Source organism: Topomyia yanbarensis, chromosome 3, assembly GCF_030247195.1.
Source record: "Topomyia yanbarensis strain Yona2022 chromosome 3, ASM3024719v1, whole genome shotgun sequence".
Taxonomy (NCBI): Eukaryota; Metazoa; Arthropoda; class Insecta; order Diptera; family Culicidae; genus Topomyia; species Topomyia yanbarensis.
In genome coordinates, this window is record NC_080672.1 from 396,056,102 (window position 1) to 396,076,095 (window position 19,994).

Consider the following 19,994-nt stretch of genomic DNA (forward strand, 5'->3'; position numbering starts at 1 on the left):
GACTCCTGAAACGTAGATTTCATTTCACTTCTCACTTCATATTTCTGTGTTATGAACGAAACAAAAAGGTGGGCACCGCCTTATAAAGGTTTAAAAAGAGAAATAACAAGGCACTGTTAAAAATTATAAAAACACATTTGATGGAACATTTGAATGTATTTGGCTTAGTTTCTCGTATTCTGTTTTGGAGCCAGTTAACGTTGCGGTTATGATTGCGGTCTGTTGTAACTGGGACCGGGACCAGAATAAATAGATAGAAGACTCAATAAAGAAATAGCCCTGGAGGAGAAAAGCCAGGCCAATCAAGCGTTTTTTCTCGACATCCTGGGAAACCAGGACGTGTGGCCACCCTAATTAACCCTATAACGGTTTCGTGACTTTTCTATACGTAAACGGTTTTGGAGGGTACATTCATAACCCAGAACTAAAATCGCTCTAACATGCCTAATTTGTGGGGTATATGTGTACCCCAGACTATTGTTAAGCGTTAAGTTGGTCAAGTGAAACAAATAAGTTGCGCCTGCTTTAATGCAATTTTTATAATCAAACTGATTTATAATAAAAATTACTCGCGAGTAAAATAAACCGTAACGGAATAACAGAAATTGCAAATAGCTCTGGGGTACAAATGTACCCCACAAAATCATTATAGGGTTAAGTAGTAATACAAGAGTTTGTGCTGTCAAAGTCCGGCTAAGACCGTGTGATTCATTTTGCCAAACGCCAGAGTCCTCCAAATATGACGATGAATGAAGATTTAGTGAACGGTAAGGATTTCTTTGTTCGTCTCCTGTAACCTAAGCTATTTCAATATTTGTGAATTATAATTAAACAACAGTATGCTCTGATTGCGAACCGATTACCGACAATAATAAATCCCGTTGCGAGTATATATTGGCTGAATTTTGAGAATTATTCATTATACGATAAACAGAAACATCCAGCTTTGGGATATTTATTCAGTAGAACCCAACGATCATTCCACCCCTGATGTTTGCTGTCAAAGTCAAAGCAGACCACCCCCAGACTAGTTTTCGATGCAAGCTGTGTGTAAATAAGGCAGAAGTATTTTTATTTTCATTACCATCCAGAAACCGTCATTAAATCTTACGCAAAAATCACGCTGCAATCCTAGAATAAAATTTGTAATATTATCATCATTCATTTAACCGGTTTGAGCTGCTTCGTTTACCGTTAGCGAAGGCAACAATACAAATGGGATTCACTAAACAAACACAAAACTCAAATCAAGGTACACCTCTAAGAAGAAGAAGAAAAAACAATACAAAATAACAAAGCTCCTAACAGTGATGTACCAACCAGGGGGTGGATGATGGTGAAATGGGCGTTTTTGTGTCGATTTAATGAAAAAGTTTGAGCGCAACTCTGCTTCGCGTGGAACCGGAGTTGTTTCAACCGGGGAGGCGAGGTGCGAGAGTTTGAGTGTGCGTGTGTTCATGGCGGTGTGAGAGTGCGATCGATCGCGTGATATCGGATTTGCCTTGGTCAGTTAATAGATTTTTGGTGTTTTCAGTTGACCGTTTTTCAGATCTCTTTCGTACTTTTTATAGCGCGACACATTCGGAGTTGCCTTTACGTTGCCCTTTGTGTTGGAGAACTAAACGAAACTATAAGACGACGAGCAAAAGTAAAAAAACGTGTGAAAAACGGAAGCCGTAACGAAACAAAATGTTTTTTTTTCTGGCGAATGAGCGATATAATTTTCCATGTGGTTTTTGTTCAGTTCGCAAACTATACAATAAAACTATTCAGCGTTTTGAGGTAAAATAATCAAATGATCTGCTCTTCGGTTTTAGGCAGAGTAGGTCATACTTCGAAGTTAGTAAAGATATTAAAAAGTTTTGTTGAAAAGTATAGCATATATAGCGTCTTTGGAAGCGAAAAAAGACAAAACTTCTATTTGCTTTAAATTTGAAGCAAGAGTTACTAGCAGTTGAGACTCAGAAAGAGCATGGGAAAAGCGTATCAAAATTGACCGTGGGCCAAAATATACCAACTAAGGGATATGATTAAACAAAACTGCGCTCAAACTGAACAAAAATCGAAAGAAAGATTAAAAAATGGAGGTGTGAGTGTGTTCGCTTCAATCTATTAGTGTACAAATGTGTATGGGAAATAAAATCTCGTGAAAATTAAAAAAACGAAAATCCATTCGAAGACCTAGCATGTTGAGGGGCGGGCATCGATAGGAAAGTAAATAAACTAGCAACACTGCTAGGTTACTGTTTACAACTGTGACTCACGAAAGCATATCAAAAAAGGGCTATCTGTGCAATACAACCTAGCGTGCAGTTCAACGCCATCATCAATATTAAATCGATTTGTGACTCGATTCTTTTGGATTACCATTGCACGCGATAACATTTTATGGACGGTCGGTTTGGGGGCGCCAATAAACAGGAGTAAATTTGTTTTTGGACGTATGAGTGTTTTTATTTACAAATGGACGACACAACGCGCGCCACAAAACAAACGGGGGAGAACTGAAATATTTGGCCTATGGGCGTTACTGTCGGTGTGATTGAGGTGGTATATATATATATATACAAACTCTGTAGGATAAGCTTTAAAAAGCAGAAGCAACAACTGCAACCTAGTGATACCCAAACAATGTCGGAGGAGGTAACAAAGCTTAAACAAAATTGGTTACTTTCCAACTTTAAAATTAGAACATAATGTTGTTACACCCATCCCTTGCGGCAGTCAACCATTCAAGATACTGTACCTCAGAGTGGTTTCATCAAATTTCTAGTTCTTTAGTCAGCGCAAAACAATCAAAACTTAAAGCAAAAGGGATATCCGGAAAACACTTTAACATATTTAATTTGAATGGATGCTTGAACAGAACAGAAAACAGAACGAACGTTTGCCAAAAGATAAACGGGTTGGGGGGTTTTTCGCTGATTAACGTTTTCCTCGGAACGGTTGTAGGTACTGTTCTCAATGTTTGGATAGTTTTTTTATAGTTACAAATTGACGGCTTAAGTGGTAAGTTTGAATATATGGGATAATACCTCATCTTTGTCCAAGCCAAGCTGTAAAATATATAGAAACTGGCGTCATTTAGTAGACTTAAGATAGGGAAAAGTTGATTTTTTGTTGGTGTAAAAGCAAAACGAGTATAGTATAATAACGAAACAATAGTAGAACAGTAGGTTGTGGGTTGCTTTGATAAAGGCGTTTCTCGAGAAAAACTAAATTAGAACAACGGCAGGGTTCGTGAGGGGAAAGGCTTCATTAGTCTTTTTTTCTGGCTTATAAAGTTTTGCCTGTCTTCTTAAAACGGAACTCGGAAAATTCATGGTAGCTGGATACGATATAGGCTAGAAGCGGGAAAAGGAAGATAGTACTAGAGAAAGTTGGGTAATAAGTTGTTGAAGGTGACGCTTACAAAAGTTGGAACTTTTGTTTTCGAAAGCAAACGATGCAAATTTCAAGTTTCAAGCGGTTGGAAATAATCCAGTTGTCAGTTTAGTTTATGGAGAACTAAATTGATTCCGCCTTTTCGTCGATTCGTTTAAGAAGATTGGTTTGCTGTACATTAAAAAGCGGTGTTTGCAATGAAACATGTTTAAAATGGCATTCAACTAATTGAAAAGAAACAGGAAGGTAACTGATTGTGATTATTCTACCGAATTTAAAATGCCGTTACTATTAAACCTACTGACCCCAACGAGATTTGGAAAATTTATTTACAATGACCTTGGTGAGTGTTCACGAAAGAAAACAGTTATTCTACCCAATAAGAAATTCGACAAGGTAAAAACAAGAATTGTCAATTTTTGTGGAGTGTTCCGAGTCACACTGTAACTCATTTAAAACGATATTCACACATTTTACTACCAATTATCTAACAGATGAACTGATTTCAAGCGAATTTCAATAACGGAAAAGAACGAACCAAAACAAAGGTTGACGATAGACGAAGAAAGAAACACCAAGTTTATGGTTAAGGTCCATTGAAAACAAGCATTAATTATAAGTCTCAATACAAACACTTAGAACTGGCTCGATTCCCAATGCTACAATTCGAGCTCAAACAAATCGAGAACTCCGATGACACCAACAATTGTGAACAATACGTGACGCAAGAAACAAGAAAAATGAATGCAACGAATGTAAAAAAATGCGGATATTGGCGCCAGTTCGATAGTGGAGTAAAGAAGGGAACATCGTTGAAATCATTGTCTTATTTTGATTGCTTGAAGAAGGTTGGCCAGGGCTCAGAAAACTTGGTAAAATCCTTTTTACGTTTTTGCAATGCAAACTGTAGTTTGAAAAAAATGCGACTGTTCAACATTGTTGCCATTTACCTTATGATAAAGGGAAGTTAAGAATAATTCGATGAAAAAAAAATAGTAGCGATAGAGAAAGTGCTAGCATGTTCTCTCAATTTTCATATAACAATGCCACAAATGAACAATATTTTGACAAAACTTTATTGCAAAATACTGCAAATCGAACAAATGACAGTATTTCTTCGTAGGCGCCTCGTTGAAAACTTGTTTTGCGGTGTACATCACAAATCAAAATTAATTGGACCAGTCGTTTTGAAATTCTGCACAGATTGTCTTTCTATCATTCCTTTAGTTTTCATTTTTTTAATTTTTCGTAGTGCTTTGAAGCCAAAAAAATCGATTAAAATATTTTTGTAAAAATAATGTCAATAAAATTTTGAGCAAAGCTCCCGTTGTTACATGGGCAATTATGTAAAGAAGAACTGTGCAAAGTTTCAGAACGCTTGGCCTAGGAGATTTTGAATTAAGGGGTACACTGAAATTTTTCCTGAAGTTTCAATGGCACTCACTTAATTTTCAATATTTTGCAATGAAAATTGAGGGAAATGTTGTTTAAATTTTGAATTATAATATAATAATTTAAATTTAAAATCATAAACAGTGAACTTGGTCGGACCATATCTGATCTTTCTTCTTTCTTCTTATAAAGGACTACCACGTCTACATGCCCACTCACAAAGTTGAGATCGACGGTGTGATCACCGATTCACGTTTATCGTGTGAGGATCTACTGACTCACGGGGTAGGCTGTTTCAAGGACCTTCTGCTTAAGTGAGCAAAGATTTTGAGTGGTAACCGCGCTGGATGACGCTAAATTGATTACTTTTGCGTTGAGAATACGGAAAAAGTATGCCTATTGTGGGGAGAGTCCCCATGATCTATAGCCATGTCCCGCGTACAAATAGTGCTTCAGGAATCTGAAGCCGTCCCCTACAAGATGCGTTAAGCACTCTTTTGCAGAAATGCTAGAAAGAGCTACGCCGCTCACCCCGACAAATCATTACGCTCTCTTGACTCCGAATGAGTGTGACTGTGACGATTTTATCTTGCTCCCTAAACTTATTCAATTATGCTTTCAATTGACCTAATGAACACCAGTCAAATAAGATTCTGGTAAACAGTCAAACTCGTTCAAAGTTGAAGGTAATAGGTAACATAAATCGATGATTAAACTCATTTCAAAATCAAAGATGAGGAATTGGAATGGGCTGGTCAGTAAGTAACGGAAATCGACAATTATGGCCATTTTGAAATTCAAGATGGCGACTTTCGCTTACCACAAAACAGTGAAAACCACTATCAATATGAGTGTTATTTGGCTGGTCAGCAGGTGATGGAATCCGATGATTGAGGTTATTTTGAAATCCATGATGGCATCTTCCGGTTACCACAAAACAGTGAAAACCACCATAAATACGGGTGTCATTTGAAAGATGGTGTTCAGGAAGTCATTTTGAAATCCAAGATGGCGGCTTCCGGTTATTGAAAAAAGGACATATATCAACATGAGTATCATTGACGGTGAGTAGTCAGCAAATGCTGTATTTTGAGCAATGTGATTTGGAAATCTAAGATGGTGGTTTTCGACCACCACAAAAATGTACACACCATCATAAATTTGGGTGTCACTTGTAAGGGACGGGTAAGTTGATGATGAATACTGATAATTAAGGCCATTTAGAAGTCTTAGATGGCGACTTTTGCTTATTGAGAATCATTAAAAATGAGCATCAATATGGGTATGATTATTACCAACAAATGTCATATGAGTAGTAAAATAACGTGATATGACGAAATCCAACGGAATGTAAAATTTAATATAAAGGTAGAACTATATAATTTGTGATGCTCGTATATGTCAGGTTCAGGACGCGTAATTTTACACGAGCTTTTCTAGGTGTATATAAATAAAAGCTTTGGTAAAATTTCAGGATGCAAGCCTCGAGAAATATTGGCAAACTATTACATTTACAGACATATTTCTACCGAAAACCTTCTCCTTAACTTCCTTTTAAATGATAATGTGAGTTTCTACAGTATGATAATTAAAAGTTGTTATTTTAGATTTTCAAATAATAAATTTCCTTGACAGCCGTTTTCAAAAAGTGCGCTGATCATCAATTTCCATCACCTCACTTTCATACCGCCTTTCATATGGCATCCGTATTGATGTTAGTTGTTACTGATTTGTAGTAACCTGAAGCCGCCATCTTGGTTTTTAAAACGGTTGCAATTATCAATTTTCATCACGTCAATTTTGTTCATCAATTTTTCTTATGATTCCCATATTGATAATGGTTTCCACTATTTTATAGCTTTCAGAAGCCATCTTGATTTTCAAAATGACGCCAATCACCAATACACTCTAAAAAATTTAAACCTTACGATAAACTGCGTTAAGATTATCACTACCCTGTGTGTATTTATTGTCTTGGCCATAGTTGTTTTCATGTTAGTGAGTGTTCATTCATATTCATTTGAATGTGGATCATTGTAATGGATTCTTCCATAAGCTCCACATCAATACAGTGCACAGTGGTTTTTCGCCAAAATCGTGTGATCTATTAACTACGCTTAAATCGTTAAATTTGGATCACTGACGTCTTTGGAGGATTTTGTTGAAACTTGAAACCCTTTCATGTCGTGTTATTTTAATGAATAATCTCCCTAAGAGGAAGATATATTTATAAGCTTTCTTGCATGCGCATATATATTAGGGTGGGGCAAAATGATCGTTTTTTCAGCACAGCACTTTTTTGGTTCCTTTTGGGGTCCCAAACAACTGTGCAAAATTTGGGGTCGATTGGTGTTGACCCGGCGTAGCGCATTGCGTTTGAAATTTGTATGGAGATTAGTATGGGAAAACCTACATTTTTACATTGTTAATTCTACAGACTACAACTTTTCCTTTAGTATGCAAACAAATAGATAGAAGTATAGTCCAGGATATGCTGAACAACTTTGCCGAAGGATGTATGGTGTTAGAATGTCTCTAAGTCGAGTTATAGCTGTTCAAAGTTCGATACATTGAATTAAATGCCAAAAATCATTTTTATTGCCAACACTGCGGGTGTACCAATGGTATTTCATATAGCATTCCGAAATAACGTTATATATTTTAGTTTTACCACATTGGTATGTTTGAATGAATTATTCAAAAGCCTTAGCTCAATTTCATGAGCGTAGGTAGTTGAGCAATAGGGCGTAGTGAGGGGGGATAGGGGGAGACTTTAATATGTAGAAATTCGAACTGAAATGTTGTCGAGTTGGAATGTTCATATGAATTATTTCAAAACAATTACACAATGTCCTACGCATAATAGTAACGATGAAATAAAACATACTGTATGTATGTATAAAACATGAGGCGTGAAGCTAATTTCTGGATTTCAACATGAAATCCACCAGATCCCTACAACAATTTTTGCTTCAGGTGATCGAACAGCATCGAAATGAGCATCCCATCAAATCATAGTGCCTATTAACCTGAAATATAATCAATGCAATCCTCTGACATATCAACTCGACATCAGTTGATTCAGTCTGTAACGTAACTTCTATTGATAAAAGTCAAGGCAAACGGATACAGTATGTTTTATTTCATCGTTACTATTATGCGTAGGACATTGTGTAATTGTTTTGAAATAATTCATCTGAACATTCCAACTCGACAACATTTCAGTTCGAATTTTAACCCCCCCCCCATCCCCCCTCACCCCTCACTACGCCCTATTGCTCAACTACCTACGCTCATGAAATTGAGCCAAGGCTTTTGAATAATTCATCCAAACATACCAATGTGGTAAAACTAAAATATATAATGTTATTTCGGAATGCTATATGAAATACCATTGGCACACCCGCAGTGTTGTCAATAAAAATGATTTTTGATATTTAATTCGATGTATCGAACTTTGAACAGCTATAACATGGCTTAGAGACATTCTAACACCATACATCCTTCGACAAAGTTGTTCAGCATATCCTGGACTATACTTCTATCTATTTGTTGACACACTACAGGAAGAATTGTAGTCTGTAGAATTAAAAATGCAAAAATGTAGGTTTTCCCATACTAATCTCCATACAAATTTTAAACGCAATGCGCTACGCCAAGTCAACACCAATCGACCCCAAATTTTGCACAGTTGTTTGGGACCCCAAAAGGAACCAAAAAAGTGCTGTGTTCGGTTGATGTGGCAATGATTACGTTTTCCATATAACAATGCCCCACCCTAATACATATCAAGATTATGTCTTCGACAAAGTTGTAGAGCAAGCTTTTGCTAACAACTTTGCTGAAGACACTAAGTCTTTATCTTTAATATCTTCGATATTATGGCTGGTTGTTTGTAGATGGTCTCTTCAAAGCCAATTTAATAATATAACTTGTGAAATATCATTCTGAAATATTCGAGATGTTCAGTAAAAAGCTTTAAATTATCAAAATGAAAAACTTTCCATGTTACAACAATTACTTCCTTTGTGTATTTTCAAAGTAATTTGACATTTTTTGAAAATTCAAATGTTTCAAATGGTGATTGGTTGTTAACGGGAAAACGGCTGAGTTTACGTCAATAGTGTTTTCGGACTACTCATCAAAAATCGCAAGATGTATCATTTGCTGCCATTTCGTGAGTAATCCTCCTATAATTGAAATTTTTAACTAATTTTTTTTAGTAAGAAGAATGATCTAACGTCTTTGGACAAGTTGTGTAGATTGCTACTGGATTAAAAAATATTAATCAATTTAATATTCTTCCTCCAATAATAGCTATAAATGTTAATCATAAATATGTTTGCTGAATACAAGAAGTATCTTGTTAAAATGCTTATGAAGTTATAGATCGTTATATTTGGATGAACCCCAGAAATATTTTTTTAACATATCTTCCTACGGGCTTCATATATTCGGCGAAGTTATTTCAATCGTAAAAATACACAATTTTTATTAAAACATATTTTTTATCTCGAGTATTTTCGGAGATATTTGACATTTTTTGAAAAACAATAGTTTTTTCAAATCATTTATAACTCTACTGGAGACAACGAGAGACAAGTGAACACTATTTCATTTCATAGTGTTGATGTAGCATTTCTAATTGCAATTAGGTTGCCCATTTTCGCCCTTTCAAAAGTGAAATAACTAGCAATATTACTTTTTAAACTTTTGCTAATTTTGCCATAAACTACCCAATAACTTCTAAGTCGCAAAAGATTGACCGATGATCTCTTCTGGAAAAATATGTATCTTGATAAGACGAACAACTTTCTTGAACATACTGAAGCTCTATCTTCGATATTTAAGAAAAATAAAAAAATAAAAGCTTATAAGGGGTCGTTCACAAATAACGGGTAATAACTTCGAGTGTACTATAAATAGAGATTTTTAGTCTTCAGTAAAATGTTCGCAAAAACAAGCTCTTTGACACTTCTAAAAACTTTATTTGCTATGACTATATCGTCAAAATAAAGGTATTGGATCATCTTAAAGCATCCCAGAAGACATTATTGTTGTATTGTTTATCGTTTTTGCGTGAATAATTTCTCGCACGTTTTTGGCGAAAAAACCACTGTGCAGTGATGTGATATTGAATTCAAAAGATACTAACCAGGAAAAAAGTCAAATTACTGACATACTTGGATAACGTGTAACCTGGCAGGATAATTATTTAGCACTGGGTGGAAATATACCTATTTTGCTGTAAACACTCCGTAGCGTGTATTTGTTTACGCAACGTAATGCCCACCGCTGTTCTGTATCGTTCACAATTTGTTGTAAATTTTTGTTCGTATTCGTGTTTGTGAACGTTTTCGTCGATCTAAATAACTTTAGTAATGTTTGTTTGACATTTGTGAATTAATAGCAAAGGCATAGATGCAGTGTATTGACTAAGCTACGCATGGGCGATGACAGCTTTGCGCCGAGGCGGTTTGTCGTTTTTGTTTTGGTCCGCTGGAAGGCGACAATCGCAGTGATATGTCCTCGATACGCTGTTTTGGGATAGTTGATCGCCACAGCAACAACTTCGTGCCGTGCGCGTGTGAGACGAAAGGATACCGCTCAAAAGTGCCGGCCCATGGTTTGGGCACCAGATCACTGCCAAGAGAAGCTAAGTGCAAAGGAGTTTTCGCTTCTCCGGCTAACCGTTAAGGATCCAACGGACCCGACCCTCTCGTTATAGAAGATAAATCGAATCAGCCTTGCTCTCCTCTAGAGCTAACACAAGAAGAGGGAACCTGGGAATTGCGATGCCTTCCGGGTTTCTTTGCGTGGAGGAAGGGAATCCGGTGATTCGTCATCAGCTTCCAATAAAACAGCCAAGCTCACCTCCCTAGCTAATTGTCAAGGACCGCTGCCAGAGCAGCTAATAGAAACGACCAAGGAGACCTCGGTCGTTGTAGACACGGCCGGTCGAAAGAAATCTCTCGCCCTCCCGCCAGCAGTAGCAGAGCCACGGCATCCAGCGACAGCAATAGCAGCGGAGGAGAGTGGAAATGGAAAATAAAACGGTAAAATGGAATGTTTAATTGTTTTCCTTTTTGCTTATGTGCGAAAATTTGAAATTCTGATAGGAACACCTACGCCGACCGGTCAATAATATTTTTCCTATTTTGATAATACTTTCCTTCATCTACAATACTGGGTGCTATCTTAACTATTTGTCCATTTTACGTGTTATCGTCACGGGTAATGGAAAATGCAAATCTAAATTTCTATCTAATATTCGCATTCTTAAATCAATAGAATTTAAATTCGTAACTACACTAATGACCGGCTGTCCGGAGTTCAGGTTGATTCTGACGGCATTTACTCTCGATAATTGGTTATCTAGAGTCTAAATATTTTACATATAACTAAATATATTTATTCTAATCAATCATTAAACTGTTCAGATATAAAACACAAAATACAAAACTTATACATCATAAAATTATATTCTCGCATCGCTTACTTGAAGTTAATCCTGACTAAATACCAACCAACTACCCAATCTGTGGTACTTATGGAAGTGTCACTGAGTCGGGACCTTCCGTTAAGTAAGTACCACATCAACACTTGCTTTCTAATATCCCAAGTCCTCGTTTGGACTGGGGCAATTGTTATTCCCAAGAATTGTTCCTCAAGTAGACTTGTAGGAATGAGACACATCAGGCTGCAACCTACGAAGTATACCGTGCTTACACAACGCAACGTAATATCTTGCAGCCGACTTGGTCATATACGTCGCTGTTGTACAACTACTTGTATTTAAGCAAATGACTGATTGCCACCTATGAGGGATTTCCGGGCATTCAGATTTTACATCAACTTCTCCGGGTCAAGCAAAACGACGGACTTTTTCAACTTTGATAGCACTGATTTTTTTTTTCGTTTCAAACTAGTTCTTCTGATGTTGTCGCTGGCTACACCTACGGCGGCCCTTGAATGTTGATCAGCGAGATCAGAGCTCTACTGTTTTGTTGAAACATTCGTAGCGATGGTGGTCACGAATAAATGGATTCAAGGCACCCGCAAAAAATACGGAAGGTCTCGACATGTGCTCCTCATAGCCTACCGCTTTCTTGGTACTTCACTCTCCGCTTCTTGTTGGCTGTAGCGGATGTTAACCAACAAAACTGTACACAAACGCGAAAAAATTACAGCCTAATTTGAATGGCACAGAACAATAGTGAGCATTATAGTTTTCCAAAATGAAGCAACCAACGGTGAATATGAGTTGATTTGAAAAAGGAACATTTGCTATTCACCTTTCAATAATATAAATTTATAAATTTGAAGTCCTCCAGACAAGTCCAGGGGATCTTAAAGATTTTCTGAAAAATCAGCTGGCAGTGCTGCCAGGGACAGCTTATGTTGACGACGGAAAATGAATTTTTCATATATCTTCATTATGTTGCAATATTATAGAAAACTTATCAATTTAGACTGTCTTTTGCTACGTTTTCCACGCAATTGGACAATTGTAAACATTCTAGGCGAATTTTATTGAGCATTGGAAGGCAAAAGATGAGCAGCTTCTAGCACTGCGAGGGAAGCACCGATCTTTTTGTAAAAAGGCTTTTCATGTTATTAAGGAAAAATAGTTTTGAAACCCTACAAGCACTAGAAAAACGTTGGGCATGAAAGGGTTGAATTAATAATAAAGAAACTGAAGACCATGGAACAAAATAAAATGGATATATTTTCTCCAATCAATCGATTTTCACGAGAAATTGGAAAAATAGATATTCTACGGCGACACAGAAATAAGAATACTTCAAATCAGGAGTGCTGATTCAAATGGTCCTTAGTGACAAATGTAAACAAGCTGAGTTATTTGCAGTACAGCTTGTGATTATAACATAAAAAACGAATACCGAAAACCAGAACTCATTATGCCCTGTATTTATGGAAATAACAAGCGTTATACAAAAAGTCACAAAATTTTCCTGATAATATTTTGAAATTTTGCGCTTGAGACCTTTTAAATTGAAAGGGCATATGCGTCAAATATTTCAAAACTTCTGCAACTGTTCATAGGCGCCTTGCAAAAATGATGCAAGATTCATTTTATTCTGTTTTTCCACTGCACATAGGTATATAGTAAAAACGTCCTAAGTTTCAAAATAAAACAAATCATTTTCTTCTGTTCATGCGACTATTTTGGGAAGTTGAATTTTGAAAGTAAAGCTCAATTATTCCTATGTAACATGCCATTCATCGATTTTAACCACTTAAGCGCTAATGCTTGGTTAATATAAACTAAAGTTTCCCACAATTTTTTCTCCTAGACTTCTTTTAAATCCAGTGCAACTATTTACCATAGCAATGGAGAACATTCGTAGTCCGGTGCTCACTTTGTCGTAAACTTTGAAGAAATTCAACATTCGTCGTAAGTGCTCCCTTTGCTGAAAAAAGCCTTATGTGCAGTGTCGTATGATTCTTGGGCCTGAAAAATGACCTATGTGCAAGGTCCTATAATTTTCAAAAGGACGCATCATTCTAAGGGGTTTACAAACTACACTAGCACTAAACTTTTCATGTTTTAATATTATTTACCTAAAGAGCATAGTTCTTAGACTATATTGGCATAAATGTTCCACTAAAACTCATATTTGTACTCAAATATGGATTTGTTTTAGGTTCATGAAACTTTCTCAGGTCGTGCTCAATGTCACTTAGGACCTTTTGAATAAGTACTCTTGAAATCGTAACGTAAGTTCGAAGTTTGTCCTTGAATGTTTTTCCCGGGGATTTTTGTAAGTTGATGTTTAGGTTATTATTGGCACCATCAAGCTTTAAAAAATTCCGTACAGGTAAAATTTACCGATGTTTAGTTTGTTGTATACACGGATAAAAATAGTAAAATTGTCGACCAAAATTGAATGTTTTCTTCTTGAAGTGAAGAGCAGGCATTGCATGTATCACTTATATGAGTGAATGCGTCCGGATAATTTGCCACTTCGACAATAAAAACTCACATTTACACGAAAAGTTATTGACACTCACACAACTTTTCCGGATAAATAGAATACATTATTTCTCCGGATAAAGGAAACCGCCGGAGAATGAGCGAATGAGTTTATCACGGTATCCTTTTTGCGCTCGCTGCCTTGCTGGCGCTATTCCAAAACACGAAAAAAGAAGTCTATCGTACTTCTTTGTCGTTTTTCTTGCAAATGAAGTGTACATTTAGACACTTTTATTGTCACCTTCTCCGGAGAGTGAGTGAGAAATACAATGCCTGATGAGGATATATAAAGATCAGCCTCGATTATCCGGGTGTACCGAAAGCAAAAGTGGCAAACAGAACTTCTGTGCTTACTATCAAGACTTCACTCGGTACCAGCCAGTTTTTCAGCGTTCACGCAAGATGTGTGACTTTTTGGATTTTAGTGTTTAAGTAGCGCCAATTTAGTGATGGTTTGGACTTATCTAACTAGCATTAAGTTGGTGTTAGTTACTGATGAGGAATATCCGAAACACAACAAAACCGTACTTTATATACAGTGAAGACCCGATTTTATCAGCCCCCGATTTTGTCAGCCTCATATGAAAATTGATGGTAGGTAGTTTGATGGGCTCTAGCTGACGAATCAAGTTGATTTCGAGTAAATCTTTTCTTGAGCTTATTTTTCTGATCTTAGAGATTCGAAATATGCAAAAGTATTTTTTTTAAATTTTGCACCGTCAGACCCCCTTAAGGGAAATTTAAACTAAATGATCCAGATGGGGTTATGAGATTATATCTAGGGACTAAACAACCATATTTTAAGAGCTTCGGTTTATTAAAAAGAAAGAAAAGTATATGTCCCGAGGGGCTGATAAAAATGGGTCTTCTACGGGACTGTATAAGCTTATTTTTGAGAAGAATCAAAATATGACAGAGGGATGCCGCTACACTACAATCTCCCCTGAAAGTAAGTTTCAAAAATTTCAATGATCAACTTATCACTTCAATCAGTCATTCCTGTTATTTTTTTTTGGTTTTCTGAATACTTGGATAATCGAATAGTATTCCCCATTCTAGGGTAAATTACAAATACCACACTACCAGGTGGGGGGATAGGTAAGACACATTGTGACATTTTTTGACATATGGAGAAAGAAAGGGGTACAAAAAAATTGCAGCAATTAGTAACATGGCGAGAGGTGTGTCAATTTTAGGCAAATTAGGCGTTACTTAAGTTATGAATAATCGTTTAACGATTCACTGATAATCGCTCCACAGATAATCGAGAATGACCTGTATTGGATATTGACAAGTTTAAAAATGTTAAAAATCATTCTTTTCAAATACTGACACAAGCTATCAATTGTAAAAGCTGTCTTTGTAGGGCCACAAATGATAGTATGATTCGAAAGAAAATCAAATTGAAAATTATGGGCAAATACGCAAAAAAGATTTCTCTTTTGGCCAGTATTTGGAGATGGCCACGGGTCTGTTGAGTGCCTGCGTTCATGAGAAAAACCATAGAAAAATAACAAACACATCATGAAGATTGAGAAAAATCTTGCACATCGGAGATCGAATATGCATGCATAAATTCTAGTCCATCATCCCTTTATCTTAGCCAAAACACTTTTCATTTTCAAGCAACACTGCGTGACTATGCAAGTCAGATTACAACGTGTCAATTCTGTTAGCCTATTGCTCACTGCGGTTTACTTTCGATACGTAAACAATATCCCTTGATGTAAAATGGTTTTGCTATTTTTCCAAATGCCACTTTAGAACTACATTTACACTGAAATGACACATTTCCGTGATGTAATGCTAATGTCTTAAGCAGGGAAACCCACTGGATTCACTTTAGTCTTTTTGCTACCTCCTTCATCACTAAATACTTACAAAGCAAAACAAAAAAGGCTTAGCGGCTTTTTCCTTGGATTCTATGAAAGCGTAAGCGTAAGTAGCGACTTTCGTTTTCCTTTGACAATACGAAAATTCAATCTCGTTTTAATTTTAAATCAGCAATTTTGATCCTCATTTTAATTTTCACTAAATGAAATTATAGCAATGTGCATCATAGAACTGCAACTAGAACGCGGCAACAACGAGAAATATGCACACCGATAGTGCTTCAGTCGTCCAATCGCCATCATCGCTAGCTTCTAATTCCACGAAATCGAACAACGACTAGTAAATATGGTGTATTTTCGTTCACCCAACACTACGTTCAATATCAAAGGGACTAATGTCGCTCTCAATCTCAAAGCGAAAACGAGTGTGCGTATGAAATAATGAAATTGATCTTACTCGTATGCTTTGTCCTAGGCCGTTGTCTCATTTTCGTTTTCGCAAAGTTCCGATGCTTTAAAAAGTGGCGTCGCTGTCTCGTCATTTTCGCCAGATTTTGGTAAATGACGAATTTCCCACCAACTCGAACAAATGTTGGCAGCACTCTCTCCGATTTTAATGAAACTTTCTGTATATGAGAACTTTGTCACAAAAAGCCTCTTTGTATACCTTGTTTTTTTTTTTTCAAAAATGATCTAGGCTGACTTTTGAAAAGAGCCAAGCTTTTTTATACCATTTTTTTTTCAAATGTCTATAGTCTAAAAATGACAAATCCTACAAAAAAATGTTGCAGGAGTGATTTTTTTTAAAAAAAGTTCAATTTTAGGATTAAAACATTGAAAAAAATCTTCATTGACTCCTACACTGAAAAAAATCGATTTAAAAAATTTAAAGTCGATTTACAAAAAAACCCATCTTTGATTTGGATGAAATTTTGTTCCCTACCTACCATCAAAAATCCAAGTTGGGCACCTTCAAAAAAAAAAACTATTTGAAAAAAAAAACTTTTCCTTGTTCAAACTAAATTTTTTTTTCAGTGCACTTTCATTGAAAATTGAACCAATGAAAATCATAATCATCTCAGAATCCAATTTCCCATACATGCAAAAAGTATCAGTAACGCATTTGGTATAGCATCTCAGACTGCACTGAAACGAGGCCGAAGGGAATTGTTTAACGGAGATCTGCTACTACAATACTTAGCGCACGACCAGACAACATGTTTAATATCGCGATAACCGCCACCACAAGCGCAGAGACCACTTTCCACGACCTGACGAGATGGGCCTTGCCATCATTCATTCTCCTGGACCAAGGTTTGTTGATACCTTTGGGATTCCGTCCTCGGGGGAGAAATATTTAAAAACTTCAAATGCCTAAATGTCCACCTTCTCATTATCATTCTAATCCAAGTGTCATTGCCTGGAATGGAGCACTGCGAAAAAATTCAAACTAAGGTAATCTGCTATGATTTTTCAGATAATGTACTCAAAAGCTTCCCCAGGAAATACAAAGAGTGCTTTCCATGCTCCATCAAACGGAGAGTCTACTGTACTTCCCGGGTGGGTATATAGACAAGATAATTTTTCGTATACGGCCAAGTGGTATTTAGTTAAATCTCGCATATATCGATGATGTTAAATGGCTCATCTTTGCGCTCATTCAAGTTTGTTATGAATATATACCAAATGCGTTACTGATACTTTTTGCATGTATCAGGCAACTAGCAGTTGAGAAATTGGATTCAGAGATGATTATGACTTTCATTGGTGTAGTTTTCGATCATTGAAAAAATAAATTCAGTTTGGACAAGGAAAGTTTTTTTAAATAACTTTTTTTCTTTAAAAGTGCCCACCAGAATTTTTAGAGGTAGGTAGAATATCTTGGAACAAAATTTCGTTCAAATCAAAGATGGGTTTTTTTATAAATCGACTTTAAATTTTTAAAATCGATTTTTTTCAGTGCAGAAGTCGAATTTTTCCAATATTTTTATTAAAAAAATTGACTAATTTTGTGAAAATCGCTCCTACAACATTTTTTGTAGGATTCGTCATTTTTGGGCTATAGCCATTTAAAAAAAATAGTTAAAAAAGTTTGACCCTTTTCAAAAGACAGTCTAGATCATTTTTAAAAAAAAAAAAACGAAGTATGAAAAGTGGCTTTTTGTGACAAAGTTCTCATGTACAGAAAGTTTCATTAAAATCTGAGAGGGTGCTGCCAACTCTGAATACGATTTAGCGCGAAATTCGTCAAATGAAAAAAACATTTTTGTACTCTGGTCTTAAGATAGCATGGACTTACAACGTAACGGATGCTTATCAGTGCAACTTAAATCTTCGCAACTGATATAATTTTCACTATCAAATCAGTGGATAGTAGAGAAAGGGTAAGGTTAATTAGATAAAAAGACACATTTTTTAAAACTTGTTTTGGCGACACAGAGACTGTCAGAAGATTTATTCAATTTCCATAAAATAATCCATGAATTGAACAATATTGTCTCAAATTTTCATTGCAAAATACAGAAAATTAGGCGAGCGAACCAATCGTTTTGAAATTTTTTGCTGTATTTGTCTACAATATTCCCCATGTAAGAAATAGTAATTTTATCATTTCAGGATTTTTGAATTCTGCGTAGTTGTTGAAAAGCAAAAAATCGATATTTTACTGTATTTCAAATGTTTCAGTAGGGGGGTGGGCGTAGCGTAGTGTAAATCGATTGCCTTGTACGCAGCGCACCTGGGCTCGAGTCCCGACCCCGCACATAGGGTTAGAAATTTTTTCATAAGAGATTTTTCTAACTCGAAGAGGCGAATGACCTTTAGGTTAAAATCTCTATAATCGAAATAAAAAAATGTTGCAGTATTTCACGAACATTTACGGAATAACTCTCTGCATCGTAAAAAAGAAATATTTTTTGTAAACTATTTTCATTTTTACCGAAAACAACTTATCTCCTCCCACTCCCTTAATTCTGATTTAAATTCAGGTTAAACATTATCCGACAGAATATCAATCATGCAACATACTAGTAGACTATGTGTGAACAAAAATGAGCAACTCTTCCGACGTAAAGTGAAGAAGCAATCCCTAGCAAACATCACAATGAAACCCCCCCGGCAACGGAGACAGATGGATCAAACTAAAAAGCACTAACAGCACAGACTGATACACAAGTCTAACAGAAACCTAGAGAACGGGAGAAAATGTTGAGTGTTCCATTTTTGCAGGCAGCGCACTTCTACAGAAAACATCAAACGGAAACAGAAAGCTACAGACCTTTCACATTGTTATGTAATATTGTACTGACATTTTGATTTTGACGGTTGTGCTGCGTAACGACCATTTGAGCACAGGAACAGGCAATAATTCGACAACGTTTGATATATTTCACCTCAAAAGAACTGAAGTTTGAGTTTTTCGAATGTCGAATGTGAACAGAAAAAGAAAAATGAAACAGAATCTGAACCGAAGATTCAATGTGGATTATGCAGTTCGATTTTACTATGAGGTCTGATTGGTTTTGATAAAAAACGGGAAAGTTAATCTGAAAAATATTCACGGAACCCAAGAATTTAAAGAAACCATAAACAAACGAAACGGAAAGGCTAGTATAACATGTGGGCACACATAGAGGCAGATCTGCCTGGGGGAGGTAAGTACCTACACTCGTACTCATCGGTACCGGTGTGGTTTTTTGCTCAGTACGCACGCCTCCCACCGGAAATACGTTTCTTTGCAATTGTTTTTTTTTACATCATGTGTAGTTCAGACCGGTGACATACTAGCTCTGTGCGGGATACGCTGTGTTCGATGAAAACTCAGACAAGAACCAGCTTTCCAGGAAGATCAAAAATTGTGTTCGAATTGCAGGTTTCCAGGTAGACGCATGATGAATGTATCAATTCACCGATCACCAATTGTTTCCGGATGGGAAATTTCGCTTCCAGGAGGGAAAAAAACAACTTCGTTTGTTGGGATGAAAATGAAAATGTTGGCAGCCACATAAACCCAATGCTATGCGAAACAAGCCGGGTTCAGTATGGCTTCTTGTTTTTTTTCGGCTTTAAATTTCCTTCATTGGATGGCAGTAGGTTTAACTGGTAAAAGCTGTATTCTATCAATCATGACTGTATGCGTCTAGGTGAATCTAGGATGTTTCTAATCGAACTGTTTTGTGGAGGGAAAAGGGGAAATTGTTTACCTATTGTCTCATTTAACAAAACGGAAACTTATCTATAACTTAAATCAGGCAAATAAAACTGTCTTTGCTCGTTAAGGACTTTAAAAAACAATTTTTTTTTGGTAAACCGTATTTGTGTAAGAATGAAGCAGTTTTTTTTTATCCCGAACCTAGGATCCAAACCAAACCGAAAACAAGCCGAAAGTG

General features: G+C 36.3%; 1 protein-coding gene across 9 annotated transcripts in view; it reads right to left on the minus strand.

The window, feature by feature from the left end:
• Positions 1 to 19,994, minus strand: part of LOC131693080 (potassium voltage-gated channel subfamily H member 6) — a 457,523-nt gene that overhangs the window by 81,753 nt on the left and 355,776 nt on the right. For 8 of the 9 annotated variants that reach the window (XM_058980601.1, XM_058980599.1, XM_058980603.1 and 5 more), the window contains one exon: positions 3,036 to 3,056. The exons of the other annotated variant lie outside the window; for it this stretch is intronic. In XM_058980601.1, the coding sequence (XP_058836584.1) occupies positions 3,036 to 3,056 (21 nt within the window). The remainder of the gene's footprint in view (positions 1 to 3,035; positions 3,057 to 19,994) is intronic. 9 annotated transcript variants of the gene reach the window in all.